At 51.5% G+C, this 27896-nt stretch overlaps 2 protein-coding genes and 1 long non-coding RNA gene across 4 annotated transcripts; 2 read left to right on the top strand and 1 right to left on the bottom strand.

Moving 5' to 3' along the window:
- The first annotated feature begins 6702 nt into the window (after positions 1-6702).
- Positions 6703-12692, top strand: YBX2 (Y-box binding protein 2). Of its 2 annotated transcripts, none has more exons than XM_027974996.3 (9): positions 6703-7085; positions 7743-7806; positions 9177-9210; positions 10052-10141; positions 10713-10997; positions 11169-11272; positions 11536-11713; positions 12133-12217; positions 12316-12692. In XM_027974996.3, the coding sequence occupies exons 1-8, from the start codon at positions 6809-6811 to the stop codon at positions 12181-12183; spliced, it is 1083 nt and encodes a 360-aa protein (XP_027830797.1). In that variant the 5' UTR covers positions 6703-6808; the 3' UTR covers positions 12184-12217; positions 12316-12692. The 2 variants fall into 2 exon arrangements, with proteins under 2 accessions (XP_027830797.1, XP_042112534.1); XM_042256600.2 differs by having other exon boundaries at positions 11515-11713.
- SLC2A4 (solute carrier family 2 member 4) lies at positions 12442-18915 on the bottom strand. Its single transcript, XM_027974995.3, has 11 exons — positions 18680-18915; positions 17288-17404; positions 17006-17178; positions 16791-16915; positions 16538-16653; positions 16280-16442; positions 16006-16193; positions 15714-15818; positions 15461-15562; positions 14790-14993; positions 12442-14242 (listed from the first exon to the last, which is right to left on the bottom strand). Exons 1-11 carry the CDS (start codon positions 18710-18712, stop codon positions 14039-14041), a joined length of 1530 nt encoding a protein of 509 aa, XP_027830796.1. The 5' UTR covers positions 18713-18915; the 3' UTR covers positions 12442-14038.
- A 192-nt stretch (positions 18916-19107) lies between these two features.
- On the top strand, positions 19108-24604 carry LOC132657408 (uncharacterized). The gene is made up of 2 exons (XR_009595551.1): positions 19108-19257; positions 22870-24604. It is a non-coding gene; the product is annotated as an uncharacterized LOC132657408 (long non-coding RNA).
- Positions 24605-27896: the final 3292 nt, after the last annotated feature.

The raw sequence follows: 27896 nt of genomic DNA, 5'->3' as shown, positions 1-27896 counted from the left end.
TGTATATATAATTACATATTTATTTATTTTTGGTCACACTGCTAAGCATGTGGAATTTTTAGTTCTGCACCCCCTGCACAGGAAGTCCCTAAAACTGCTTTAAAAGATACAATTTATTGGGGATTTCTCTGGTGGTCTTCAGTAGTTAGGATTCCATGCTTTAACTGGTGAGGGTGTGGGTTCAATCTTGGTCAGGTAACTAAGATCCCACAAGCCATGAGGAGCAGCCTCCCCAAAAAATGCTTATTGAAAAACTAAAACAGATCATATCACTCACTCCCCCTTTTAAAACCCTTCAAAGACTTCCTATCATTCTTAGGATAAAATCCAGATTCCAAAGCTTTGGCTGGTCTGGCCCTACTTACGTCATTCTTCTTGTTCGTATTTTCTTCCAGTCTTTTCTGCCTCAGGGCCTTTGCACTAATTTTTTTTCATGTGCCTGGAGTTCTCTTCCCTAATCCCGACATTTGGTTGCCTTCTTCTCATCCTTCAGGTTACAGCATAAACTGCAACACAACTCCTAGCAGTGTCTTCCTGAGAGCCTAATTCTAGATTATTCCCCTACATCCTCCTCTCCTCCATCACATCAATCTGTGCATTTCCTTCATGGCTTTTATTATATCTGTTATTATCATGTATCTCTGTTGACTTATTACCTCCTTTACTAGACTGTAAGTTGTGTGAGGGCAGGGAAGATCTTGTTGTTCAGTCACTCAGTCATGTCCAGCTCTATTTGAACCCATGGACTACAGCATGCCAGGTTTCCCTGTCCTTCACTGTCTCCCAGGGTTTGCTCAAACTCATGTCCATCAGGTTGGTGATGTCATCCAACCATCTCATCCTCTGTCGGCCCCTTCTCCTCCTGCCCTCAATCTTTCCTAGCATCAGGATCTTTTCCAATGAGTCAGCTCTTTGCATCAGGTGGCGAAAGTATTGGAGCTTTAGCTGCAGCATCAGTCTTTCCAATTCACCACTACTTCCTCAGCACTTTTTTTTTTTGCCACACCTCGAGGCATGTGGGATCCTAGTTCCCTGACCGGGGGTTGAGTATAAATATGCATATTTTATTGCAAAACACTGGAACAATTTTTGGTTATTTATTGGCCAATCTGCGCAGCTTGTGGGATCTTAGTTCCTCCACCAAGGATTGAACCCAGGCCCTCAGCAGTGAAAACATGGAGTCCGAACCACTAGACCACCAGAACTATTTTAGTCCCACCTGAAGTCCCACCTGAACTGTTTTTAGAAGATACACAGAGTTGCTAAGGAGCACTGGGATGATCCCACCCTTGTCTTCCCCATCTCATGTTCAGAGGAAGATACTCAGTAAATGTCAGTGAAGTTAATTCAAACAGGGAATCCCTGGAACTTTGAGAACAGGTTTAGTATTGTGGAAGCTGAGGAAGAGGGTGGTCTGGGTGGGAGGCATCTGTGTTTGGGTTGTCTGTTTCCTAGGGTTTCTGTAACAAAGTGTCACAGACTTGGTACTGAAAACAGCAGAAACATATTCTCAAAGTTCCATAGGACAGAAGTCTGAAGTCAAGATGCTGGCAAGGCTGTGCTCTCTTCCAAGTCTTGAAAAGAGGATCCTTCCTGGCCTCTTTCAGCTTCTGGTAGCTCGGGGGCTCCTTGACTTGCAGCTGCCACATTTCCGCCTCTGCTCCATCATCACACAGCAATGTCCCTATGTGTCTGTCTTTACATGGTACTTTCCTCTTAGAAGGACACCAGTCATATTGAATTAGGGCGCAGCCCAATGACCTCATCTTAATTTGAGTTCATCTGCAAAGATCTTATTTACAAATAAGGTCACATTCACAGGTACCAGAGGTTGGGGCTCCTACATATCTTCTAGGGGAACACAGTTCTACCTATAACAGGTGATCGCTGAAGCAGTGTGAGCGGACAAGCTCTCCAAAGGTTATAGAGCCAGGACAGAAGAACTAGGGACTCTGGCCTTTAGGAAGGGGCAAATAAAAGACTGAGGAGCCCACAGAGAAGTCTAAGAAGGGGACGGTCTCCAGTCACACCTGTCACACAGACAGAGGTGAAAGAACAAAGGCAAAAAAGTACCCCTTGAACTAAGTAACTGGGCAGATGTCAGTGTCTTTCCTCATGTACACCTGCCACCCCAAGGGAGGAAGCAGTGCCTGGGTAACACAAACAGTCTTTTAAGAAAGTTAGTTTTGAAGGCTGGAATATATAGAATGGATAAACAACAAGGCCCTACTGTAACAGCACAGGGAACTATATTCAATATTCTGTGATAAACCATAATGGAAAAGAATATGAAAACTAATGTGTATATATGTATAACTGAGTCACTTTGCTGGGCAGTAGTAATTAACACAGCATTGTAATTCAACTGTTTTTGCTGTTGATTAGTTGCTTCAGTCACGTCCAACTCTTTGCAACCCTATGGACTGTAGTCCACCAGGCTCCTCTGTCCATGGGATTTTCCAGGCAAGGATACTGGAGTGGGTTGCCATTTCCTTCTCCAAGGGATCTTTTCAACCCAGGGATGGAACCCTTGTCTCTTGCTTGGCAGGTGGATTCTTTACCACTGAGCTACCTTTAAAGCCCCAATTCAACTACAATTCAATTTTTAAAAGTAAGTTAAAAAAATTAGTTTTGAAGGAAAAGTCTGACATATGGAAAGGACTAGAGGGAAAGTGGGGCCAAGGGATTGTTAGGGAAGATGTGAAAGTGGAGTCCCAGCATAGTTGAAGGAGGTTGACAGCTTAGAAGCTGGGCTCTGGAGGTGGGCTACTCTGCACTGGATTCTTAGCTTGGCTTGTTCCACAACTGTGTGATTTTAGGCTGATTGCTTAACTTCATCACACCTCTGTTTCCTTATCTGGAAAATGGGCATAATTATACTAGTATCCACTTCCCAGGGCTGTTGTAAGGAGTAAATGAATGAAGACATTGAACGTGTTTACCATAGCATGTGGCACATACTAAGTGCTCAATAGATATTAACTCTTACTGCAATTAGGTTTAAAAAAAAAAAACAAGCAAGACAAGGAGGAGGTTTCAAGAAGGAGGCAGGAAGTAATATCAGATATAGTAGCTAGGACAGGAGGTAGAGAGAGGGTAGAGAAAAGGTCAAGGATCTGGCAGAGTGCTAGCAAAACCTGGAAAAGGAGAGGGCAGAGCTAACACTAGCTAAAGAGCAAATGGGGGAAGAGAGAAGGAGCTGTAGGTATGAAACACTCGGTAGCAGCTGAGAAATAAGAGAGCAAGTGTTAGAAGAGAGGAGAAGAAGCAGACCTTGTTTTGGGCTGCATGGAGAAAGTCAGAGGGGAAAGTTGCTGAGTGTTTGGTTCTAGGAGCCAGACAGAGGCAACCGTATCTTGTAAATCATTCAAATGTTTCAGTTTGGTACCATAAATCTTCACCTTTGCTGTGCTGAGCCTGGGCATCCAGGGGAAACTGTTTTACAAAGAATGAATGGCTACCAAGGAATGACTGTGGATAAATGGTGACATAAACCAGCATGGGAGTGGGAAAAGAAGAACCTGGATGAGGACTTAGGTTTCAGAAGCCTGAGGTGCAGTTGGCTAGAGGATGCCTGGCTCAGAGTCTGCCAAGAAGATGGGAAAGATTCAGGGCTGGAGACACAGGGTTTAAGAATCATCAGTAGCAGAGTCATCAAAATCAGAGAAAAGGATAAAATGTACTACAGAAGGTAGGGAGCAGAAGACAGTCCAGGAAAGATTGAGCCTAGTGGAGAACAAGGCACAGGAAGACAGGTATGAAGGCATGGGGGGAAGGTTAGGCTGTGGAAGTTTTGGCAGGAATACTTCTGTGGTTGGAGTTGAAAGAGAACCCCAAACCAGGTCCCTCTTGTCTCAGCAAGAGGTTGTGGACCATTACCAAAGCTGTCTCAGTGGAGTGCTGGGGACAGAAACTAGGTTTGGGTTGGTGGGGTATGAAAGAAGGATGGGGAAGTAGAGACAGTAAAGACTTGTTTCTCAGGAAGTCTGCTGTTAAGGTGATGGACAGATGCAGAGCAAGAGTTGAGCAGGCAGGGGTTTTTATTTATTAACAGTGAACAAGATCGGCCAGATTGCAGGTGGGCAGGAAATGACAGAAAGAGAGGGACAGAAAGAGGAGAAAACCTGGAGCTCTTGTTATCTACAGCAGTTAAAAGTAATGAAATAACAGGAAAACTACATGTACAAACTCTTCAACTGAACAGGGATAGTAATTTGCAAATCTCTGTGGCACCTGCTACTTCTTATCCAAGGGAAAGGAGGGTTTATAACTGTTGCATGTCTAAGTATTGTTTCATGCCTCGTCTGCCAAAAGTCTTTTTCCTGTAGCACCATCCCACCCTTGGTCTCCTGACGTTTTCAATTTTACTACCAACAGGGCTCACGCTTCCTGTGAGCCTCCTCTCATCCTCTAACCTTAGTTACCAGTCACACCTGAGCTCCCTCTGTACCTTCCCCACGTTTCTGTGGTTTTTCTTTTGTTCCCCCAGCCTTGGTCTTCTGCTTCTCCTATTCCTGGAGCTCGGGCTGTGCATTCTAAGTTGCTTCAGTCTTGAAGCGGACTGTAGTCCGTCAGGCTCCTCTGTCCATGGAATTCTCTCGGCAAGAATACTGGAATGGGTTGACATTCCCCTCTTCAGGAGATCTTCCTAACTCAGGTATTGAACCCGCGTCTCTTACCTCTCTTGCATTGGCAGGCAGGTTCTTTACCACTACCTCCACCAGGGAAGCCAGGGAGGACACAGGTAAGTCGGTCCTTAATAGTCTAAAAGAGGGTGGTCATTTCTGTATCCTTTACATTCTGGACTTGATTTAGTTGTTTTCGCATCTTGTCTGTTTTTCCGGACCCGACGCCCTGGGCAAATAGAATCTTCAACTACGAAAGGGCTGGAGCGGTGGGGCGGGCTGGGTAGCAGTTGGGACAGAGAGGAAGCCAGGGCAGGCTGCCTCCCGAAGCGGCAGGCAGAGGGCGCGCGGGTACCGGGATTAGCAGCGGCCGCAGCTGGAAAGGGGACGCCTGCCTGGGGGGGGGGGGGGGGGGGGGGGGGGGGTGGAGCGCACGTGGGACCCGGCAGCGCGTGGCTGCACGTGTGGTGCCCTGGGGCTTGCTGTCCCGGCTAAAAATACCCGTCCTGCTGGGGTCAGGAGACTGCCCTCGGCGGGAGAGACCTCTGGAGCGGCATCTTTCTGGGTGGGAGATTGTGACTCCGAGGGCCTGACACCAGGGCTCCCAAGAAACCCGGGGCAAACCTCGCACCGGGCCTCAGTTTTCTCATCTGTGGAATGAAAGTGAACGTCTCTCAGTCATGTCCAACTCTTTGTGACCCCCATGGACTCTACAGTCCAAGGAATTCTCCAGGCCAGAATACCGGAGTGGGTAGCCTTTCCCTTCTCCAGGAGATCTTCCCGACCTAGGAATCGAAAAGGAGTCTCCTGCATTGCAGGCGGATTCTTTACCAGCTGAGCTATGAGGGAAGCCCCATCTGTGGAATGGGGACTGTTTATCTGCTCAAGAAATATTGAGCGCCTATGTTGTGCCAGACTCTGTTCCAGGCGTCAAACATAACTAAACAGTTCTTGCCATGGAGTTCACTGGTCTAGAGTTTCGGAGGAGGGGGCAGGAATAATGTAAATAAGCAATTTCTATTTCCAAAAATGCCATGAGAAAAGTAAAGGATGAAGTCATAGTGAGGAGTGATATATAAGATGATACTTGAAGAAGTCACCTATAGAGACATAGTAGTCACTATGTCACTTCGGCTTGAGTCTGAAGAGCCTGACTAGTTGGATAAAAGAAAGAAGGTAAAGGGAGCTGCCAGGGAGAGGGCAGGGAGCTGGAGAGCGAGGCTCAGCCGGAGACCAAAGCACCCAGTACTGTGGATCCTGAAACTGATCTCCGGTGGAAAAGATCGTTTGTGAGGAGTCTGGACCTGCCCGGAAAGGGTTCAAGAGCAAGGAAAAACACCTTGATTAGGGTGTTGATTGCATAGATGAACGCGTTTATCAAAACTCAGCGAAGAATTGTGCATTTTGCTGTATGCAAATCATACGTCAAAAACAACCCAACAAGTGTGAGAGTGCTCGGCTTGAGAGAGCAACCGTGACCTGGGAAAGTCTGGTTGGCCCCGCGGGCTGATCCCACAGACCAGGGTACAGGGCATCCTCTAGGGAGACTGTCGGGCAGGCTGGGAGAAAGCAACCACAACCGGCGGTGTGCGGGCAAAGGTGGTCTCTAGAGTGGAAGCGAGCCGTGCCGCCCACAGCCAGGACCAAGGTTACGAGCTCAGGCCCCCGCCCGGGTTGTCAGGGGCAACCTTGGAGCTGCGCCCTCGCCCCGCCCTTCGCGTAGAGGCCAGGTGGCGGTTGGGGCGCGACCAGCCCGTTTGATTTCCCGCGGCCGGTGGAAAGGGGCGGAGGGGGGAGGGGAAAGCGGCCGTCGGCCAATGGGTTGGGTTGAGGATGTCACGTGATGGCCTCGGGGCGGGGCCCAGGTGTACTTACTAGGCTGAGGGCGGGGGCCTCAGCCTCCGCGCGAAGTCCGGGAGGCGGGGCTGGCGTGCGGGCCCTGGGGTCGCTCCGCTAGGATTGGCCTGTGGTCGGGAGGCGGGGCCTGCACGCGCCGCGGCTGCGGGCTACGATTGGCCTCGGTTCAGGGCCGGCTGCCGGCGTGCAGGCTAGGCTCGGGGCGCGAGGACCGAGCGGGGCGGTGGGTTCGCGAGCCAGGGGGAGGGGCCGGGGCGGTGGCGGCGGCGGCGGCGGAGGAGGTGGTGGTGGTGGTGGCGGCGGGGGCCGGTAGTGGACCCGGCGGGATGAGCGAGGCGGAGGCGGCAGTGGTGGCGACAGCGGCCCCCGCGGCGACGGTGCCCGCGACGGCGGCAGGGGTGGTAGCGGTGGTGGTCCCGGTGCCCGCAGGGGAGCCACAGAAAGCAGGCGGCGGGGCGGGCAGCGGCGGGGTCGGAACGGCCTCGGGCCCAGCTGTTGGGACCCCCTCGGCGCCAGGCCCCCGCACCCCTGGCAACCCGGCAACGGCGGCCTCGGGAACCCCCGCGCCCCCGGCCCGGAGTCAGGCGGACAAGCCGGTGCTGGGTGAGGGGCGGGGCACGTGCCAGGGCGGCTCTAAGGGGGAGGCGGGGGGAGGGGGTCGACGGGCTGGGGGAGGGGCATCGTGGAGACCGGCGGGGTCCGGAAAGCCGAAGGCCGGTATGGCTCGAGGCTCAAAGGACCAGCGGACCTTAGTGAGTTTGCCTGGTGGGAAATTCTGCAGTGTCTTCCTGGATGAGAAGGAGTGGCTGGCCGGTCCAGCTAGGGTCTGACCACGCCCCCGGGGCAGGAGACTCGATCTTGTTGATTTGGTCTAGTATTAGGTAAATATTTGAGCCCTGGACGCAAGTGCACTAGTGACCCTTAAAATAGGAGGGCTAGAGAAACCCCAGTTATGACCTGAGGGCGGAACTTCGTGGACCAAGTAAGTACCCGCTTCTAGGTTAAGGGCCTAGATTTGTAGGATGTGAGGAACATGCCTTAGAATCGGAAGAGGTTTGAAACCCTGAGCCGCGCTGTATGGGCAGTTGCATTTAGTGGAATTGGGTAAGAATGCCTTGGAGCTACTGGGTAAAACCTGGTTGGCGTGAAGTTTAGCTTAATAGATAATAGGTTGGTTAGATTTTGGAGTGTCCCAAAACTGAGTCCAACTCCATCTCTTCCCCCTATCCTACTGCCCCCCACTGCATCTCTGCCTGGCAGCAATCCAAGTCCTGGGCACTGTCAAATGGTTCAACGTGCGGAATGGTTACGGATTCATCAACAGGTATCTGAGGAACCCAGGGAGGGGGTGGAATGGGTGTCTTCCAAACTGATCTATGGGACTGGACACCTTCCCAGCCTCATCTCTACCCCAGCAAGGCACATGGTTGCAATGTCCAGCTGATGCTGATTGAAAGTCTTTAACCACAGCACAGATGTGGGCATGATGAAGGCTTCTCCACATCTTCAAGGGCAGCAGAGGGTTAATGATCTAGGAAGTTGGCAAATCTGGCTCTGATCCTCGCAGCTGGTCTGTGTCACCTTCTGGTTCAGTTTGCCGCCGCCTTTGGGGCAGTATGTACCTGCTCTCTGTGCCTCCGGCCGGAATCCTCACTCATTTCCTGTTTTGGGCAGTACACATAGCACTCTCATAACTCATCTCCCTTAGAGAGCTGTTAGCTCATTGAATCCCCCACCTGACGGGACTGAGTCTGGTGAGGGTTGGGGAAAGAAGGCACCAGCCCAGCCTGAGGCTGCTGCTTTCCTTCTACAGCACCCCCACACCCCCAAAACTGGGAGGGGCCATAGTGTCAGATTCTGAGCGGAGTCAGGTCTCCCCCAGTGGGCCCTTCCCGAGTCCAGGCACCCTGCCCGGGCTAGCCCTCCTGGGAGGCCTCAGTTCCCTCTTAGCAGGCTGACCTTTGTGCAGATCCAAGTGCTTTAAAGCCAGAACACTTGTTCTAAGGAAGGGTCCTTCTCTAATTCTGGAAACTGAGGACTCCTGGGAGGTTCTGAGGGAAGACCTCTTCACACCAACCCCCCTACTGGGGTGCTAGGGTAAACTAGGGTGATGGGCAAGGTAGTGACAGAGAATGATCTAATATATTCTTTCTTACCCTTGATCTCTTGGTGTACTGAGGGGAACTGACCCTGGGATTCAACCCCAGGCTGAGAAGAGCCAGTTCTTGACACAGTTTTCCCTCCTCAAAGGTGTTCTGCACCTCTGCTCCTGTCTCTACTCACTCCCCCCTTGACTGCAGAAGGAAGGAGACTGAGAGGAATTCTCCACCCATGGGTTGGGGAGCAGGGGTTGTTGGCTGGCAGTACCAGGTTCTAAGGTGCCCCGGGGTAGAGGGTGGAGAGGTCCGCAGGTAAAGGCTGAACCAGCTCCTTCAAGGTGCCTTTACTGACCCTGCAGCCCTTTCCTCATGAAGCCCAGGTTTTTCATGGAGGTTTTAGGGATCTGCTCTTCATACCCGCTTCAGGGGGCCCTATTGGCTCTTGTCTCACTCTCTGGGCCCTGTTTAACCCCAAGCAGCAATGGAAGGTAGAGAGGAAGGGGCCACAGGTCTTGGGAATGGGCAGCTAGGGAGGCCTCAGCAGAGGTGAGTGCCTTACCAAAATCATCACCTAACACCCCATCCTGTCCTGCAGGAATGACACCAAGGAGGATGTCTTTGTTCACCAGGTAAGAGCTGGGATGGCTTTCTGACGGGAGGAACCTGCCCTCCCTGATGGTCTTTGCCACTGTCCTCTTAGCAGCACAAGTTCTGGCTCTCCAGCTTTCACCTCCCACCAGGAAATAGTTCCCTATCCATCCCACAGGTGCTGTATTAACTGCATTGGCCCCACTTGTGTTGGGTTGTCTCTCTAAGAAATGTGCTTGTTGCCCTCTGGGCACAGCACGGCTCACTCCCTTCTGGAACCTGTGAACATCCCAGGAACGAATCACAGGCGGTGTCCGAGGGAAAGGACACAGGCTAGCGCTACTTGGGCGCAGTGGTTCTCAAAGTGTGGTCCCCGCACCAGCAGCATCTCCTGACATCTGGATTCTCAGGCCCACCCCAGACCTAGCCAATCAGTCAGGCTTGGGGGCGGGGCCAGTTGGCTGTTTTAACTAGCTCTCCAGGTGATTGTGATGCCTGCACAGTTTGAGAACCACTGCTTTGGTGGAAAGCGCGCTCAGTGGGACTGAGGTAAGAAACACAGTACCTGTTACCCACTTTGCAACTTAAGACTATTGGCTTTTTGTTTGGCTTTTGAGTTCATGTTTCTTGTTTCCCTTCTGGAAATCCCTGAGGGGTCAGGGGAAGAGGGAGTGAGTCCTGGGGACCATGGTAACTACACAGTTGTTCCAAGGCCCCTAGTTTGTGGCTTTTCCCCTGCTGAACTTTGCCTTCTCCTTGCTTCACACTCCAGCCCCAGCTCACAAGTAAAATTTTGAAAAGAATGGAAGTGGGTGGTGGGCCCCACAGGGGTGCGAGAGATCCTGGCCATTCTCACCTTTCTCCTGGCCTTTCCTTAACCAGACAGCTATTAAGAGAAACAACCCCAGGAAGTTTCTGCGCAGCGTTGGGGATGGGGAGACCGTGGAGTTCGATGTCGTGGAAGGAGAGAAGGTTCGGGGGCTGTGGTTGGAGAGCCCGCCAAACCAGGGGAGGGTGCCCTGGAGGTTCCCCCCAAGGCTGTGCCCGGGTAGCACAGGGCGTGGGACCGGGACCATGTTCTCGAGCAGAACTTGTCGTCCTTAAGGCTCTGGCTGCTTCAAGGGTGTCCTAAAGAAGGTGCCCCTGTCACAGTCAGGGCTCTCTCTGCAGTTCAACAGGCCCATGTCTGTTCTCCATGGGGCACCTGTGGCCATGTTCTCCTCTCAGAATCAGCCCTCCACGAGATGCTCCCCTGCTGCCAGCCCTGTTTCTCCATCCCCACCACACCTCCAGGCTAAGCCTCATGACGGTCCAGTGGCAGCTATTTCAAAAGGACCAGTTGCAGATGTGGCCCTTCCAGAAGGGTCCAAACACCACTGGCCCCTGCTTCTCTGGGGAGGGTGGAAAGAACCAGAAGTTAGAGGAGCTGGAGAGGGGGCAGTTATCTGGAAGGATGGAAGACAGTGATTCAAGCCAGACTGGGAGGGTTGTGCATCTGTTGTGGTAGCTGGTTCTCACCAGTTCCTCCCCACCTCCTCCCCAGGGCGCAGAAGCTGCTAACGTAACTGGGCCTGGGGGGGTGCCAGTGAAGGGCAGCCGCTATGCCCCCAACCGACGCAGGTTCCGCCGATTCATCCCTCGGCCCCGCCCAGCTGCCCCGCCACCCATGGTGGCAGAGGCTCCATCGGGTGGAACAGAGCCAGGCAGCGAAGGGGAGCGTGCCGACGACTCCGGGCAGAGGCCCAGACGACGGCGCCCACCACCCTTCTTCTACCGACGGCGCTTCGTGCGAGGCCCTCGGCCCCCCAACCAGCAGCAGCCCATAGAGGTGAGGGGGACTGGTAACATGGGAACCAGCTGCCCACATCCTGGAGAAGGAGCGAGAGTTAATGAGGCCGGAGCCCAGAGGAAGCAGGGTGGAAGATGGGCTGGGAAGAGCTGTGGACATCGAAGCAGCTGGTGCCACCCGGGCTCCCCCCCGGCCTTTGCATGTCCCCAGGGCACGGACGGGGTAGAACCCAAAGAGACAGCCCCGTTGGAGGGAGACCAGCAGCAGGGGGATGAGCGGATACCCCCACCCAGATTCCGGCCCAGGTACCGAAGGTGAGACTCCCTTTCCTGGGCCCTGGCTTCCCCTTCACCAGCCAGTGTGGGGACCCGGGGATGGGAAGGGGAGGGGCCTGAAGCCAGAGGTCAGGAGGGCTGGGCCACTGAGCCATTACTGCCCAGGTGCTCAGGGTTAGCAGGCACCCCTAGGATGGGACGGGAAGGCAAGCTAGTCTCCTCCTGGTGGGGGCATCCTAGGAGGGAGGGACATGGTCTGCACTGGGCTCCTGTCCCTTCAGGGTCCTCACTTCTTGCCCCAGGCCTTTCCGCCCCAGGCCACCTCAGCAGCCCACCACAGAAGGTGGGGATGGCGAAACCAAGCCCAGCCAAGGCCCCACGGACGGCTCCCGACCTGAGCCCCAGCGCCCACGAAACCGCCCCTACTTCCAGCGGAGACGGCAGCAGCCCCCGGGACCCAGGCAGTCCACAGCCCCAGAGGTGAGGACTTGGGACTGTCCGTGTAGGGGGCCAGAGAAGGAAAGAAAAGCCTGGAGCCAGCCAACTTCCCCCTGTTCCTTCTTCCCCCACTCCTGTCTTCCTTTCCCTTCCTACTCTTTGTCCCCCTTCTCCTGGCCCTGGCCCCACTCACCCTGGCTTCAAGGCAGCCTGACACCCAAGAGCCAGGACTGCCGGGTCCACCCCTGGCAGCCACTCCCCAACCCACCCACCAGGAGAGCCCAGCAGAGCCGTTGAAGCCCACATCGCCCCTTGTAGACTCCCTCGGCTCTGCTGGAGCCCCAGCACCAGCATGTGGATGGGAATTGAGGGAAGAACGGGAAGAGAAAAGGTGCAAGAGGTTGAAGCTGGGGGCCCTGAAGAACAAGAGGGTCTCAGTCGACCACCCTTGTTCTCTCTAGACCTCAGCCCCCATCAACAGTGGGGACCCCCCAACCACCATACTGGAGTGATTCCAACTCAAAGGACACCCAGAGCCACCATCTGGTGAGTGGCAGGCCCAGGGCTGGGTACCAAGAGGTGAGGGTGGGGCTGGGTGGTGATAAGTTGCTGGTGTGACTTTTTTCCATCTCTCTTCCTCTCAGGTATCTGCCAGTTTTTCCAACTGACCTGTATCTTACCCAGCACCTCCCTCCCCTCTTTCCCATAATTCATGACATCAAAACACCGGCTTTTCCCCCCATTCCTTGAGACTCAGGAGGGCCAAAGCAACAGCCTTTTGCTTTTTTTTTTCCTCTCTCCCTTACCAAGGGTTGAAGGAAGGGATCCATCCTTATTGTTCAGAGGCATCAACTCCCTCCCCTAAATCAGGCTGAGAAGGAACCAGCCAGCTCTTCCCTCCTCCTGGTTGTTTTTCTTTCCCACCCCAGTTTATTTTTTGTTTCCCTGCTCCCCCTACCTCTGAAGCCATTTTATGAACTGTCATGTGCCACCTGAGCCTCCAGTAAAAACAAAAACGGGCTTTCCTGTTGTCTTGGTCTCTGCCTCTTTTCTGTTTGGAGCCTTGTTGGTAATGCACTATTGAGGGTGGCAGGAGGGAGAGGGGTTGGTGGGCAGGGCCTACTCTCGGATCCTTGTTCCCATAGTTCTAGCTGTGCAGTTCTGCAGAAGTGCCTTCATCCCTGGGACACTGACTTTTCCCATCTGTGAAATGGGACAAACTGCCAAGAGCAGGGTCTGGCACCTACAGCTTCAACTTACTGAGGCTTTACTACTGTTAACAAAGGCAATGATTCCAGCTCTTAAGTGGAGGCATGAGTGACAGCGTCCAGTCCAGAAGATTGTGACCTGAAACTGAGGCAGGATGGAGAAGAGGCGGGGGTGGGGAGCCTGTGGTCTGGGTCTCAGCCCATCTTGGAGTGCCTCCACATGACAGGATGCATATCTCATACAGTAACTTTATATATGGATCTCTCTATATATACATTTAGTACAACAGACCTTCAGTTTTTTCTCCCTGCCCCTGCTTTTTCAAACATATACAAAAATATCTGAAGGCTCCTCCCAGCCCAGTGTTTACAGGCAGCCTTTCAAATCCCTCTTGCCCTTAGTTGGTCAAAAGCCCATGGGTATAATACCCTCCCAGGATGGGAGAGGAGGGAAGAGCCGGAGCCCCCACCTGGCAGCCTTGTGGAGCAACGGGGGTGGAGCCCAGAACCCTGAGTTTAGAGGGGAGCCCACTGTCCCTTCCTCTCGCCATGGATGGATGCGTGTTCCCTCTCGCCCTGGAAGGCTGAGCAAGAGGACTGAGCCTGCCATGTGAGAAGTGAGATTAAATCTTGGGAAGGGGGTGTGTCCTTTGCCCTGGAGGGGACAGACAGACCCCCTCCCCTTTCACCCAGAGTCTGTGGCAAGAATTCCAAGGAAGTGCCAGAAGGGGAGGAGTCCAAGGTGGCAGGAACTGGATCTCTCTTCTCCTGTCCTGCTCTCAGGCTTTGGTTCACCCCCACCGGAAAGTCAGTCCTAGAGTCTCTCCTCCCTGTAAATCCCCTTCACTAGCCAGGGCACAAGTATTCTGGAGCTGAGGTGGGGTGGGGATGGCTACTGAAGAGGGAGGGGATGGAGGGGAGACTGACCCACCCCACAGCCACTGCCTAGCCACAACACAAATAATCCAAGAGGTCACACGAGGGGAATGAGGGGGTGCTCAGACCACCCTTCCCTCCAGCTTCCCAACCCCACCAGGCTGCAGGGGTTTTCTCTGCCCTGGAAGTAATGGGGAAGAGAGGGTTAAAGTGCTGCAGAGGAAAGGAGGGGGGGTCTCTGGGCAAGTGGAGAGAACTGGCTCTCCCACCCCTGTGTGGACCCTCAGTCATTCTCATCCGGCCCTAAGTACTCCAGTTCTGTGCTGGGTTTCACTTCCTGCTCCAGAAGAGAAGGTGTCCGGCGGAAGACGGCTGAGATCTGGTCAAATGTCCTGCCACGGGTTTCAGGCACTTTTAAGAAGGTGAAGATGAAGAAGCCAAGCAGGAGGACCGCGAATAGAAGAAAGACGTAGGGACCCATAGCATCCTGGGACAAGTGGAGAAAGAGGTGTTGACAGAGGGGAGGGAACGGGTGGCCTTGGGCAAGCCAGGACTAAAGGACTGGCTTGGGGCCAAAGATCTTCACAGGGAACTGGGACACTGCACGAAGCAGGTGGCTCCTTGGTGGGCAATGGAAATTACCAGGAGAATTTAGTGAAAAGAGAATTCTCTGAACCCCATCTCTCCTGGTTTCTCACTCTCTTACCATCCTGAGTTACTGCACTCAGTGGATTCCTGGCCATTTGCACTGTTAATACAAAGTTTGTAGTTTTACTCCTAAGTAAGTTATGCCAGTAGTTGGCTTTGAAGACAGCTCTGTTGTTTTCCATCTAGCTCAGTTCCCTTCTTTGCTTTGATTCTAGTGGAGCAGGCGGTATTCAGAACCCATGTGGTCCACTAAAGTGATCCCCCAACCAGCAGTCTATGGGTGAGGCGGGCTGGGGGGATGCTGAGTGGAAAGCATCTGGGCTAGTGATGCGTTGCCCTCCTCTGGCTGACGGTGTGGGAGATGGGGGCGGGGGCAGGGGACCTACCGCCACATACTGGAAACCCATGCCAATGATGAAATTGCACGTCCAGTTGGAGAACCCAGCCACTGCCATGGCCGCTGGGCGGGGTCCCTGGCTGAAGAGCTCGGCCACGATGAACCAGGGGATGGGGCCAGGGCCAATTTCAAAGAAGGCCACGAAGCCAAAGATGGCCACAATGGAGATATAGCTCATGGCTGGAACTCGCTCCTGGGGGCCGGGCAGGGAGGGTGGAGAACTCAGGTCAGGTCTTTCAGGATCTTCCTTTGCCCTCCACCCAGGAAACTGGCATCAACCCTACCAGCCATTCACAGGCAGGGGACCTGCCACCTAGGTTAGAACAGGCCTTCAAGCATTTGACATTCAGCTGGCTGCCCTGTGCTGATTCAGGATCTTATGTCAATTCCCTCATGATTCTAGAGCTGGGTTCTTGGGAATTACTGTCCCTGAGGTTTGACAGGGGCTCTCCCCGCTGGCTGCCAGGCTGATGCTACGGTGTCCTAGAGCAGGAGGAAGTGCATGCAGCCTGGGTCCCTCAGGGGCGTGGTCTTGGCACACAGCCTGGGCCCAAGGTAAAAGGCATATATGTTGAGGAATGACCCTGGCTGTCCACAGAGCCCCTTGGGGCAGTTCCCTGGGGTTGGGAGGCTGGTCCCCTCCCTCTCCTCAGGCCTCACCAGCAGAAGCAGAGCCACAGTCATCAAGATGGCGCAGCCACACATGCCTGCCAGGCCCAGGAGATGGAGGGTCCGGCGCCCAGCCCGTTCCACCAAGAACACCTGCAGAGAGAGTCAGGGCTTTCCAGGGGCCTTCAGGGCTTGGGACGTGGGAGGGATTGGGTGGTTGGGGTCAACCAAGGGTTGGATCTTTGGGACACCCAGGTATGTCTAGAAGTCAACAGTGGGGACCCTTCCAGAGGCCAGCAGTTACCGAGACTAAGGTGAAGACTGTGTTGACCACGCCGGCTCCGATGGTAGCATAGGCTGGTTTCTCTACCCCTGCTGACTCAAAGATGCTGGTCGAATAATAGAAAACCTAGAGGTGGGCCAGAAGAAAAGGTGATGAAAAGGATGTTCCTTCCTCCCTTGAAGCCACACCAAGCTGGACTGACCCTGAATTTTAACGAAGCAGAGGCTTGCTCCCTTCTTCATTCCTCTGGGGCTATTCCCTAACCCTGCCCCTCCTGGAGGTGGCTGCATCCACACGGCATTGATGCCCGTACCGCATTGATGCCTGACAGCTGCTGGCTCAGCTGCAGCACAATGGCGATGACGAGGGGCTGCCGGTGGGTGTGGCTGCCCAGGAGCTGGAGCAAGGACAGGGGCCGCTCACGCTCCAGCTTCCGCTTCTCCTCCTTCAGCTCAGCCAACACCTCAGACACGTCGGCCCAGCCCGTCAGGCGCTTCAGACCTGGAAGTGAGGGGGGTCAGGCCTGAGAGGGCAGGCAGAAGGCCTGGGAGAGGCACAGGTGCCCGCAGGATGGCACGGGAGCTCACTCTTTCTGGCGGGCCCCTCCAGGTTCCGGATGATGTAGAGGTAGCGGGGGCTTTCCGGGCAGAGGGGCAGCAGGACCATCTGCAGGAGGGCAGGCAGCACGGTGATGCCCAGGAGGAGTGGCCATAAGGTGGCTGTGCCCAGCATGGATTCCAAGCCTAGCACCTATGGGAGAAGGCAGGGAAGGAGGGCAGGATGTTCAGCCTGTACCCAGAGCCCCAACCCCCTGCCCAACCCCCCAGGAGGCCAGGCCCAGTCACCTGGGCGATTAGGATGCCAGTGACGATGGCCAGTTGATTGAGTGTCCCCAGGGCGCCCCGCAGGTGAGTAGGGGCGATCTCCCCCAAGTACATGGGTACCAGCCCTGACGTCAGCCCTGAGCAGAGGGAAGAAGAGATCTTCTCAGGGCAGCTGCCCACCGCCTCCCCCCCCCCCACCCCCGCCACCACCCCCAAGGCCAGGGCTAGTGAAGGAGAGCAAGGCTCTGCGCAGGGCCACAGTGCCTGTAGGTACCTGAGTAGGCACCAATGAAGAACCGTCCAAGAATGAGCATCTCGTAGGAGGCAGCTGCCTTGGCCAGGCCCATGAGGGTGCCCCCCAGCACTGCCAGGGCGTTGTTGAACAGCATGGCCCTCTTCCTGGCAGACAGAGAGTGGGGCTGTGAGAGTCCAGGAACCCATGCTCTGGCTCTCTTCCTGTCCCTCCACCCTCACCCTCCAGCCCCATACCTTCCCAGCCACTGAGAGATGATGCCAATCAGGAAGGATGAGATCATGCCACCCACAGAGAAGATGGCCACAGAGAGAGCCCAGAGGGTGGTGAGGGTGCCTGGTGGGATGGAGCTTGGTCCCTCAGGCCCCTGCCTCCCCAGCCAGGTCTCATTGTAGCTCTGTTCAATCACCTGGGGGGCACAGCAAAGGAGTGATTAGCTGCTAGACTCTTCCCTCTCTGCTCACCCACTCCCCCCCACCTTGTCTGGGTACCCCACTCTGCCAACTGTAGCCCCTCACCTTCTGGGGGGCATTGATGACCCCAATGTTGTAGCCAAACTGCAGGGAGCCAAGAACAGCAGAGAATACGGCAAGGACCAAGGTCCCAGTGACTCGCTGCCGAGGGGGTTCCCCATCCTGGGCAGGCAGAAGCAGAGAGGAGGCATGTCACGTGGAACTGTGGCATCTTTCTTTTCTCCAGGGGCCCAGGCCCAGTAGGAGTCTAAAGATGCTGGGTTTCATCCAACGTGTGGGATGAGGGAAAGTGGACCCATATTAGGAATCAATCGAAGATCTCAGTGTAAACAAGAGCGGGAAGAACCCAAGAGTACCAGGGCATGAAGGAGAAACTGATGTTTGAGTCCAGCAAGCAGAGAAACGTTTGAGAACCTGGGTCTCACAATTCCTGTCTAACCTAGGGACAGGCTTGGCATTAAGAGACCCCTGTTCAGATTTGTGCGACCTTAGGTAACTCACTTCCTCACTTTGAACTGAAGAGATGGGGGTGATGTTGCTTGTCAAGTGAAAGTGTGAAAATCAAAACTGAATGTTGAGTGGCCCCAGTGGTGCTGCTTTTATAAAGTAACAAGTGTGTTAGCATCGTCAGTCTCTGTCCTCTTCTCTTCCATCTGCGGGTTCTCTCCGCGGGCTCCTGGAAGCCCCCAATAGGCTCAAGAAGGACAATTCCAAAAAGGACATCGCGGTCATCCCTCCTGGCTTATGGCCTTCTCTGTCTCCGCCCCAGCCTCCTCCCTTCCCCCTCCAAGCTGCGACAAAGGGCAGGGGGCCATGCTGGCTTTTGCCTGAGCGAGCCTTGCGCAGGGGATGGGGGCGGGAAGGTGGTGTGAGGGGCGGTAGCCTTGGTGGCTGACCGCTGGCGGCACAGACTGTCTCCAAAAGGAAACCTGAGCTCGGGGAGGGAGGGCTGACACTCCCCTCTACCCCTCCACCAACCGTAGGGCCGAGGGAAAGTTCAGCGTCCTGGAGGACTGCCAAGAGTGGGGGTGGGGGTGGACCTACGGAGCACCTCCGGTCTTCGAAAAACTGCGGGCTAGCGAGCCGGGACAGACGGACAGCTCCTGGAGGGCAAGACTCGCCTGAATCTGCTTTCTTGAGGGCAGGAAGTCCTCGATCCCGGCGCAAAGCGCCGCGAACTAGAGAAGAGGGCGAACCCAGGACACGCAGAATCCAGCTGCCGTTCTTGCCCACAATGATCCCCCAGACTCATTTTGCCTCTTGGAGTGACTGGAATCTGACAGTCATGGGTTGTCCCGCTCGGGTATAAATAGCCAGTCCCCCACCCCACCCCCTGCGCCTGCGCAAGGACCGCCCCCTAGCTGACCCCAAGCGCGACCCCAGCCCGAGAAAAGCAGGACCCTTGTCCCCGTCCCGCCCCCTCATGCTAAACCCTACTTCAGAGCCGATCTGTTGGAAGCCCGACGGCATCTTGTCTTAGGAACTGGAGACGCAGGAGCTGCAGTAGACGAGGGGGAGGCGACTGGGGGGGTCTGCGACCCCAGCCTGGTGGGCGGAGGACGCGGGGGTGATGGGGGTCCCGGAGCTTTGTGAGGAGGGCGAGTCTGGCGGGACCCACAGCCACAAGCCCAGGAGCCAGACAGCAGCTCCTGGTAATCTGGCGAAGCTTGGCTGGGGGGAAAAGACCCGAAGAGCAGCCCCCGCAACCCCTAGGGCCACGCCTTTCACGGCACCCATTGGCCAGGAGCCCGCACACCCCAGCAGGCCACGCCCCTCCCTGAGCCTGGGGCTGAGAGTTTGGCACCGGCTGTAGGGTAAGCCAGCGAGGCCACGCCCCTCAGCGTGCCGAGTGAGACACGCCCCTCGGGTTTCCGCCAGCCTGCCTCCGGGAAGTTTTGAGAACAGGGTCCCGGGAAACCTGGGGGCCCTGTTCCCCTTCACGTGAAGTCTCCGCCCACCGGCCGAGGTTCGGGGGTGAAGAAGCGACTTCCAAGGGATGGGAGGGGACGGGCCAGGTAAACTTGCCCAGGAGAGAACTCGGGCGGCCCGAGACCGAGCGCTAGCCGGCGCGCGGGGTGGGTGCAGAGCAATGGCCCGGAGTAACCCACAGCGGTTATTTTTAGCTCCCACGTTGGGAGACGCCAAATGTCAGGTCCCGGGTGTCCCAGCCTGTCCTGGGCGGGGGAGGACAGGGAGATGGAGCCTTAAAGGATCCGCGACAGGCTTCCCACGCGGAGATGACCCGGGGCACAGGAAATTCCGTTCCTAACGGCTCAGGTGTCTGGCCTCGGGGGTCGTCTTTCCTTGCATCCGTGCTCGGAGCACTGCCTCTCTAGCCTTTCCCCTACACCCATTCCCCACGTTGGTTCCTGGAGGTGGCCGGAGGGACAGGTGGTCACACCAACCACGTCACCAGCCCTGAGGTGCCCGAGCCGCCAAGAATGTGCTGGCCGCGTGGACGAGTTGGACACGCTCTCTGGAGGTCGCTCCAGGTTTGAATGCCCAAGCGAGGAGGGTGCGACCTAGAGTTGGCAAGTCCCCGGAGCAGCAGCGTAGCGCTCTGAGCACCGACAGCGCGCGCTGTGAAGAACGGGACTCAGAAGCACGGGGCTCTAGTGCCACCTGGAGGGAGAGCGCGGATCCGCAGAGGATCGGGCCGGGGTGGTCCGCTGCCCACTGTCCCCCCTCGTTCCACATCTTTAAGGCTTCCATTACTTCAGGCCCAGGCCTCTCTCTGGAGCTTCAGATCCGAGTGTTCAGCTGCCGCCTAGGTGGGCAATTCACATGATCAGCATGTTCAAACTTGCTTCTCCTGCTAACTTCCTCATCCCAGTGAACCGTCCTGTTAGCCAGCCTGTCCCTCCTATCAGAAAGAGGAAGTCATGCTTAATTCCTCCTCTCCTGCACTCCCCACCTTTATCCAGTTACCGGCATTGGTGTTTTGACCTCCTAAACCCTCATATTCATCTGATTTTTTCCACCTGTACTGTGGCCAGTTTGGTTCAGACAGCCATCACCCTGCCTGGTCTTCCTGCTCCTCTTCCCTTACAAGGAGGGGCAGAGTACAATTCAAAAAGAGTTCAACCTCCTCACTCTCCCCTCAGAAGTCTCTGTTGCCCACTGTCAAGTTCTAACCCCCTTTCAGAGTGAACAAAACCTCTTGCCTTTCCTCCTATCTCTACCTCACTTTCTATCCCCTCCCCTCAAGTTTTAGTCAATTCCTAACTATTTCTTGTATCCAGAACACACTGTGCTGTTTCACTCTTTGGTGGCTACTAATAATCATGGCATCTGGTCCCATCACTTCATGGGAAATAGATGGGGAAACAGTAGAAACAGTGTCAGACTTTATTTTTGGGGGCTCCAAAATCACTGCAGATGGTGACTGCAGCCATGAAATTAAAAGATGCTTACTCCTTGGAAGAAAAGTTATGACCAACCTAGATAGTATATTCAAAAGCAGAGACATTACTTTACCGACTAAGGTCCATCTAGTCAAGGCTATGGTTTTCCTGTGGTCATGTATGGATGTGAGAGTTGGACGGTGAAGAAGGCTGAGCACTGAAGAATTGATGCGTTTGAACTGTGGTGTTGGAGAAGACTCTTGAGGGTCCCTTGGACTGCAAGGAGATCCAACCAGTTCATTCTGAAGGAGATCAGCTCTGGGATTTCTTTGGAAGGAATGATGCTAAAGCTGAAGCTCCAGTACTTTGGCCACCTCATGCGAAGAGTTGACTCATTGGAAAAGACTCTGATGCTGGAAGAGATTGGGGGCAGGAGGAGAAGGGGACGACTGAGGATGAGATGGCTGGATGGCATCACTGACTTGATGGACGTGAGTCTGAGTGAACTCCAGGAGATGGTGATGGACAGGGAGGCCTGGCGGGCTGCGATTCATGGGGTTGCAAAGAGTCGGACACGACTGAGCGACTGAACTGAACTGAATAATCCCTTAGTCTGGAATACCAAAGGACTCCCATTGGTCCTCAGAAAAACTCTCCCCCCACCCCCGCCCCTGTGATACCTTCCTTGGCTTTGCTTCAGAAAACCATGTGTCCTCAGGATAGTACATTGTCATAATTTCTTCTCTGCACAGTAACCCTGAGGACAGATAATCATCTTGTTTACCTCTGTATCCTCAACACCCAGCTCACCCAGGATGAGCACTCAATATTTATTTGTTGAATGAATGAAATGAGGGTCTGCTCCTGATGGTCAGGAATATGGGCTGGGGAACAGTCATGAATGGGGGAACCTTTGGTAAATGGTTCCACATACCTGACCAAGGGGAACTAAAGTAGAAGAACTAAAGTCTGCTAGTTGAGGAGAACAAATCGCTTATGAATAAAAAGGAGCAGAAGTGATTGTTGGAAGCAGAGAAGGAAGGTAATTGGGAAGGTAAAAGGAAAACCAGGGATGCTGGAATGCCATGAAGGGAAGAGGGCAGGGAGAGAGGGAAAGCTGAGAAAGGTGCCAAGAGGAAAAAAGGGAACTGGAGGGAGGCACAGGTTGGAGGCAGATGAAAAGTCAGGGTAGCAGTTAGAATGCAGGCCTTGGGGTGTCTCCTGGCACTCGGGTCAAGGAACTTTCCCAGTCTCATTCAGATGCTTTGTTCTGATGCTTCTAGGAGTTTAAGCCCCAGGGAAAGTAGAATCAAAGAAAGCAAGTCAGATCTAGATAAAGAAGATAAAAAGAAAGGAGAAAGTGGTGGGGAGTAGAAGAGACAATGGGAATAAGGAGAGTCAGGAGGGAGGGAGAAAAATGGCTGGGAAGGTGGGAGAAAGAGACTAATTGAGAGAGGATGTGAGTGAAGTCGCTCAGTCGTGTCCGACTCTTTGCGACCCCATGAACTGTAGCCTACCAGGCTCCTCCATCCATGGGATTTTCCAGGCAAGAATACTGGAGTGGGTTGCCATTTCCTTCTCCAAGAGATCTTCCCGACCCAGGGACTGAACTCAGGTCTCCCGCATTGTAGGCAGATGGTTTACCGTCTGAGCCACCAGGAAAGTCCTGGAGACAGGATGGGAAGGGAAGAAATGAGACACAGGACACTGTGGGCATTTAGCATTGGAGCATGTGTGCGTTCATCTTGCTTAGAAATTAATCCATGGCTCGTTTGATCTCAGAACCAGTTGTAGCCCTTTCTAAGCTCTGCCCTATGACATGGGGAGCTGATCCCTCCAGGCTTTTGTTTTCAAACTTCCATATTCACTGTCTTCTGACTGGATATAGCCCATAGGAGGTGAGAGATTGAAGGACAGGAGAAAGCCAGGATGTTTCTTCACTCTCTCTGCCTCCAGCTCCTACTCTTCAGGCCCACTTCACTTTCAGCTTCTAGAGGGAAACCTTGGACCCATGAGCTCCAGCAATGCCATCTCCTCCCTTTGTCCCATCATTGTTTTCGTCAATATATGAGGGTCTCAGGTACAGAGGATTGAATTAATGGCACAGTTCTTGGTACATGATACTCACTGATCAATGTCTTATCTTGTATTTATTTAAAAAATTATCCTTTTTTATTTCCACATCCATTTCTCATTTGTCTTCTCTCAAAAACCCACCATCCCAATGCATTCAAGGCTCCCTTTTGTTGTACTCTTGTAAAATATGAATTGTTTTATGTGCAGGTGGCTCAGTGGTGAAGAGTCTGCCTACCAATATAGGAGATGCAAGAGATGTCAGTTGGATCCCTGGGTCGGGAAGATCCCCTGGAGAAGGTAATGGCAACCCACTTCAGTACTCTTGCCTGGGAAATCCCAAGGACAGAGAAGCCTGGAGGGCTACAGTCCATGGGGTTATAAAGAGTCAGACACAACTGAGCACAACCCAGTACACAGCATCTGTTTATATCTTTCAATCTGATCTTACTTATTTTCAGTAAGCACTATGTTTTAAAAACCCATTCATGTTCTGTGATTATTCAAGTGATGGTTTCATAATTATTTTATTGCATAATTAATTGATTCATTGCACAATGTACCATTGCCTAATGCTCCACAGTGTCAGTCATCCCACCGATAGGCACCCATATCACCTCCACTTCCCAACCACAACAAAGAATGTGGCAGTGATCATGGAGCTATGTCTCTGCCTCTGCCTATGTCTTTGTCTTTATTTATATCTATCTCCATGAGCAGAATTGCTGAGTCATAGGGTATACTTCTACCTAATTTGACTAAAAACTACCAGCTTGCTTTTGAGAATGGCTATCAGAGTCTCCACTTCTATCAGGAGTTCCGGAGAGTTTTGCTACTACCACACCACCCTCTCAGGCAGCATCCACCCAGAAGCAGCTGAGTGAAGAGTATGGACTCTGGACCTGAATTGCCTGAGTTTGAGTCCCAGCTCTGATACTTAATAACTTTGCTCCCTTGGGAAAGTTACCTAAGCTCTTTGTGCCTTAGTTACCTCATCTGTAAAATGAGAAGGGAGATAATAATAGTATCCACATCTTAGGGTTTTAGTGAAGGTGAATACTGTAATACTCATATAGTGCTTAGAAAAGACAGAAATAGATACAGTTTATTGTTTTTGTTTGGTTTTTGAAAAGCTCTATTGAGATAGAATTGACAAACAATAAACTGTACATATTTAAGATGTACAGTTTGATAAGGCAAAACATTTTTTCTTCGGACTTCTCTGGTGGTCCAGTGACTAAGACTCCCTGCTCCCAATGCAGGGGGCCCAGGTTCCATCCCTGGTTGGGGAACTAGATCCCACATACTGCAACTGAGACCTGATGCAGCCAAATAAATAAATAAATAAATAAAGATTTTATCTTGAGGTGTTATTGACATGTAACTTTATTTTTTTTTATTTTTTCTTTTTTTGACATGTAACTTTAATTTCAAGTGTACATGTATATATATGTACATATTACAACATATATGTATATATTACAGTGATATATGTATATATTACAAAATGATTACCAAAATACATCTAGTTAACAGCTAATTTGATGTTTTGACATGTATACACCTCTGAAACTGTCCCCAGAATCAAGATAATGAACACACCCATCACCCTCTGTGTTTCCTTGTACCTCTTTGTAATTCCTCCTGTCAGCCCCTAGGCAACCACTGATCAGATTTCAGTCATGAGGGACTAGTTTGCATTTTTTAGAATTTTATGCAAATAGAATCACACAGATTCTACTCCTTTTGTCTGGACTTCTTTACTTCCCATAATTTTGAGATTCATATATGTTGTTTCGTGTATTGTGAGTTTATCTTTTTTATTGTGAAGTATTATTGATTTGATTATCAATAGTAATCAGTTAGATTGTCCATCACCTGTTGATGAATATTTGCATTATTTCCAGTTTGTGGCTGTTACAAATAAAGCTGCCATGAACATTTACATACAGGTCTTCAAATGAGCATATACTTTCATTTCTCTTGGAAAATACATAAGAGTAGGATGGGTGGATTGTATGACAGGTGTGTGTGTGTGTAACTTCTTTTTTTTTTTTAGTAAATCAGGTTTTACTGCTCACAGGGTCATTTCTGAGTTGCAAACAATCTGTCCCTGTATTCCCCTATTCAGTCTGGGCTGCCACCATCAGACAGACAGAAAGTGCCAGGACACTGTTTTTCTTGCATTTTGGGGAAACTTTAGCAACAGACAGTAGTGTGTGACTTTCTATGAATTGGCCAAATTGTTTTCTAACGTGGTTGTCCCACTTTACATGCCCACCCACAATATCTAAAAGTTCCAGTACCTCCACACACCAGTACTTCAGATGGTCAGTCTTTTAAAATCCAGAATTGGACTATGAAGTGAGTGAAAGTTGCTCAGTCATGTCTGACTCTTTGCGACCTCATGGCCTATACAGTCCATGGAATTCTCCAGGCCAGAATACTGGAGTAGGTAGCCATTCCCTTCTCCAGGGGATCCATCAGAATGGACTATATGAGATTTTAAATAAATGAGAATTTGTCAATTTTTGTCAGTTCAGTAGGTGAAAGGTGATATTGTATTTCAGTTTTCTCTGATTACTTATGGCTTGGAGCATCCCTTTAAACTCTTGTTAGCATTTTGGCTTTCTATTTTTTTGCAAATCCCTTCCATGTATTCTTTGCCCATTTTTCTCTTGGAATATTTTTACTGTTGATGGGCAAGACATTTAAACAAATAATATTAGTTCGTTGTCATATTTGGATTTTGCAAATATTTTCTCTTGTTCTATCGTCTGCCTGTTAATTTTTCTTTCATGAACTTCATTTAGCAGAAACCTTTAAATTTAGTATCATCAAAATGACCAACTTTCCCCTTAGGATTTGTGATTTTGAAATTTTGCATGTGTTCTTTTCCATTTTTGCATCAAAATTTACCTTTTCTTCTAAGAACTTTATAGTTTTTTGATTTACATTTTTGTTTGTTTGGTTGTACCATGGCAGCTGGGATCTTAGTTACCTGACGAGGGATCAAACCTGCCCCTCCTGCACTGGGATCACAGAGTCTTAACCAGTGGACCACCAGGGAAGTCCCCACATTTAGGTCTTTTTTTTTTTTAGTTCTACCAGTTTATTGCTACCAATCCATCTCCCTCTACCCTCCTCAATCGTGCATGCTCAGTCACGTAACCCGATGGACTGCAGCTTGCCAGGTTCCTCTGTCCGTGGACTTTTCCAGGCAAGAATACTGGAGTGGGTTGCCATTTTCTTCTCCATGTTTAGGTCTTTTTAATCCATCTAGAGTTCATCCTTGTTTAGGGTGTTAGGGATCCAATATATTTTTCTCATATTCCCACCACATTTACCACATGTCCACTTCTGATATGGGCTTCCCAGGTGGCACTAATGGTAAAGAACCTGCCTGCCAATGCAGGAGACATAAGAGATGTGGGTTCGATCCCTAGGTTGGGAAGATCCCCTGGAGAAGGAAAAGGCAGAGAGAATTACCTGGAGAATTCCCTGCAATTCTTGCCTAGAGAATTCCATGGACAGAGGAGCCTGGTGGGCTGTAGTCCCCAGGGTCAAAAAGAGTCAGACACCACTTAAGTGACTTAGCATACAGCATGCACTTTTGATATATATGTAAGTACCTCTGTCTCTGGTATTCTGTTCCATTGGTGTATCTCTCTGTTCTTGCACGAATACTATACAGTTATTGTTGCTGAATGCTTTGTAGCAAGTTTAAATTTCTGGAAGAGCAAGACCCCTCTTGTCTCTCTTACTTCTCAGCGAAGACCTATTTGTGTGTGTGCGCGTTTTAAGGTAAACTTATTAATATCTTTTAAAAAACACCAATTGAATGTTTTTTGGTAATATATCAAATTGTATGTTATTCTGGGGACAACTGATACCTTTATAATGTTAAGTTATCCCATTTAAGAGCATGGACTATTTCTGTATTCATTCATCCTCTATATTCTTTCAGTTCAGTGCAGTCATTCAGTCATGTCCAACTCTTCGTGACCTTATGGACTGCAGCACGTCAGGCTTCCCCGTCCATCACCAACTCCTGGAGCTTACTCAAACTCATGTCCATCGTGTTGGTAACACCATCCAACCATCTCATCCTCTGTCTTCCCCTTCTCCTGCCTTCAAATCTTTCCCAGCATCAGAGTCTTTTCCAATGAGTCAGTTCTTCGCATCAGGTGGCCAAAGTATTGGAGTTTCAGCTTCAGCATCAGTCCTTCCAATGAATATTTAGGACTGATTTCCTTTAAGATGGATTGGTTTTATTTCCTTGCAGTCCAAGGGACTCTCAAGAGAGTCAACACCACAGTTCAAAAGCATCAGCTCTTTGGCGCTCAGCTTTCTTTATAGTCCAACTCTCACATCCATATATGACTACTGGAAAAACCATAACTTGACTAGACGGACCTAGTAGAATTAAAATTCTTCTTCCATTGAGGTCTTATGAATACTTGGTTAGTTCCAAGATGCTCTATAATTTTTGCCAGTGATGCAAATTGAGTGTTACTTTTTAAATTATATTTTCTAATTAGTTATTGCTGGTGTAGTAAAATACTAGTGACTCTCTTTGTGGGTGGATCTTGTGTACAGCAAACTTGCTGAACACCATGGATAGTTCTGACAGACTCTCTGTTGCTTTTATCTGACTTTCTACTAGGTGATTATATCGTTTGCAAATCAGTTTTATTTTGACCCTTTCAATCTTTGCACAATCTATTTCTTTCTCTTCCTTGTGGTATTGATCAAGCTCATTGTCGACTTCTTTATACCTGTGTTCTCATCATCATTGTTGTTGACTTCAGAACCCACCAGGACACTCCATTTACTCACGGCCTCTCAGCCCTCAGTCTCATCTCCAACTGTCTTTCTCTTCAGTCCACCTTCAGGCCCTTACCCAAGGCTTTGTTATCTCTAACAATACCCTCTTCCAATTTAGTGAATTCAAGTCTGCCACCTCTGATGATCACCTCCTAGGCTTCTAGATCATCCATTCATGTATCCCCACTTCTCTCACTTTACGGAGACTTCAAAACCATTGACTGATCAGTTTTTCACTATCCACTGACTCCTTTCTATGTTTGCTCTCCTTAATACCCAATTTATAGCACATAATCACTCTCGTGCAAATTAGAATTCCTTCTCTATTCTCTGTCTCTTTCTTTCTTTCTTTCGGCAACACTGCTTGGCTTTTAGGATTTTCAGTTCCTTGACCAGGTATTGCACCCAGG

Source organism: Ovis aries, chromosome 11, assembly GCF_016772045.2.
Source record: "Ovis aries strain OAR_USU_Benz2616 breed Rambouillet chromosome 11, ARS-UI_Ramb_v3.0, whole genome shotgun sequence".
In the NCBI taxonomy this organism is placed as follows: domain Eukaryota; kingdom Metazoa; phylum Chordata; class Mammalia; order Artiodactyla; family Bovidae; genus Ovis; species Ovis aries.
Note: the sequence above shows the minus strand (reverse complement) of the source record. Positions and strands in the feature narration are given on the sequence as shown.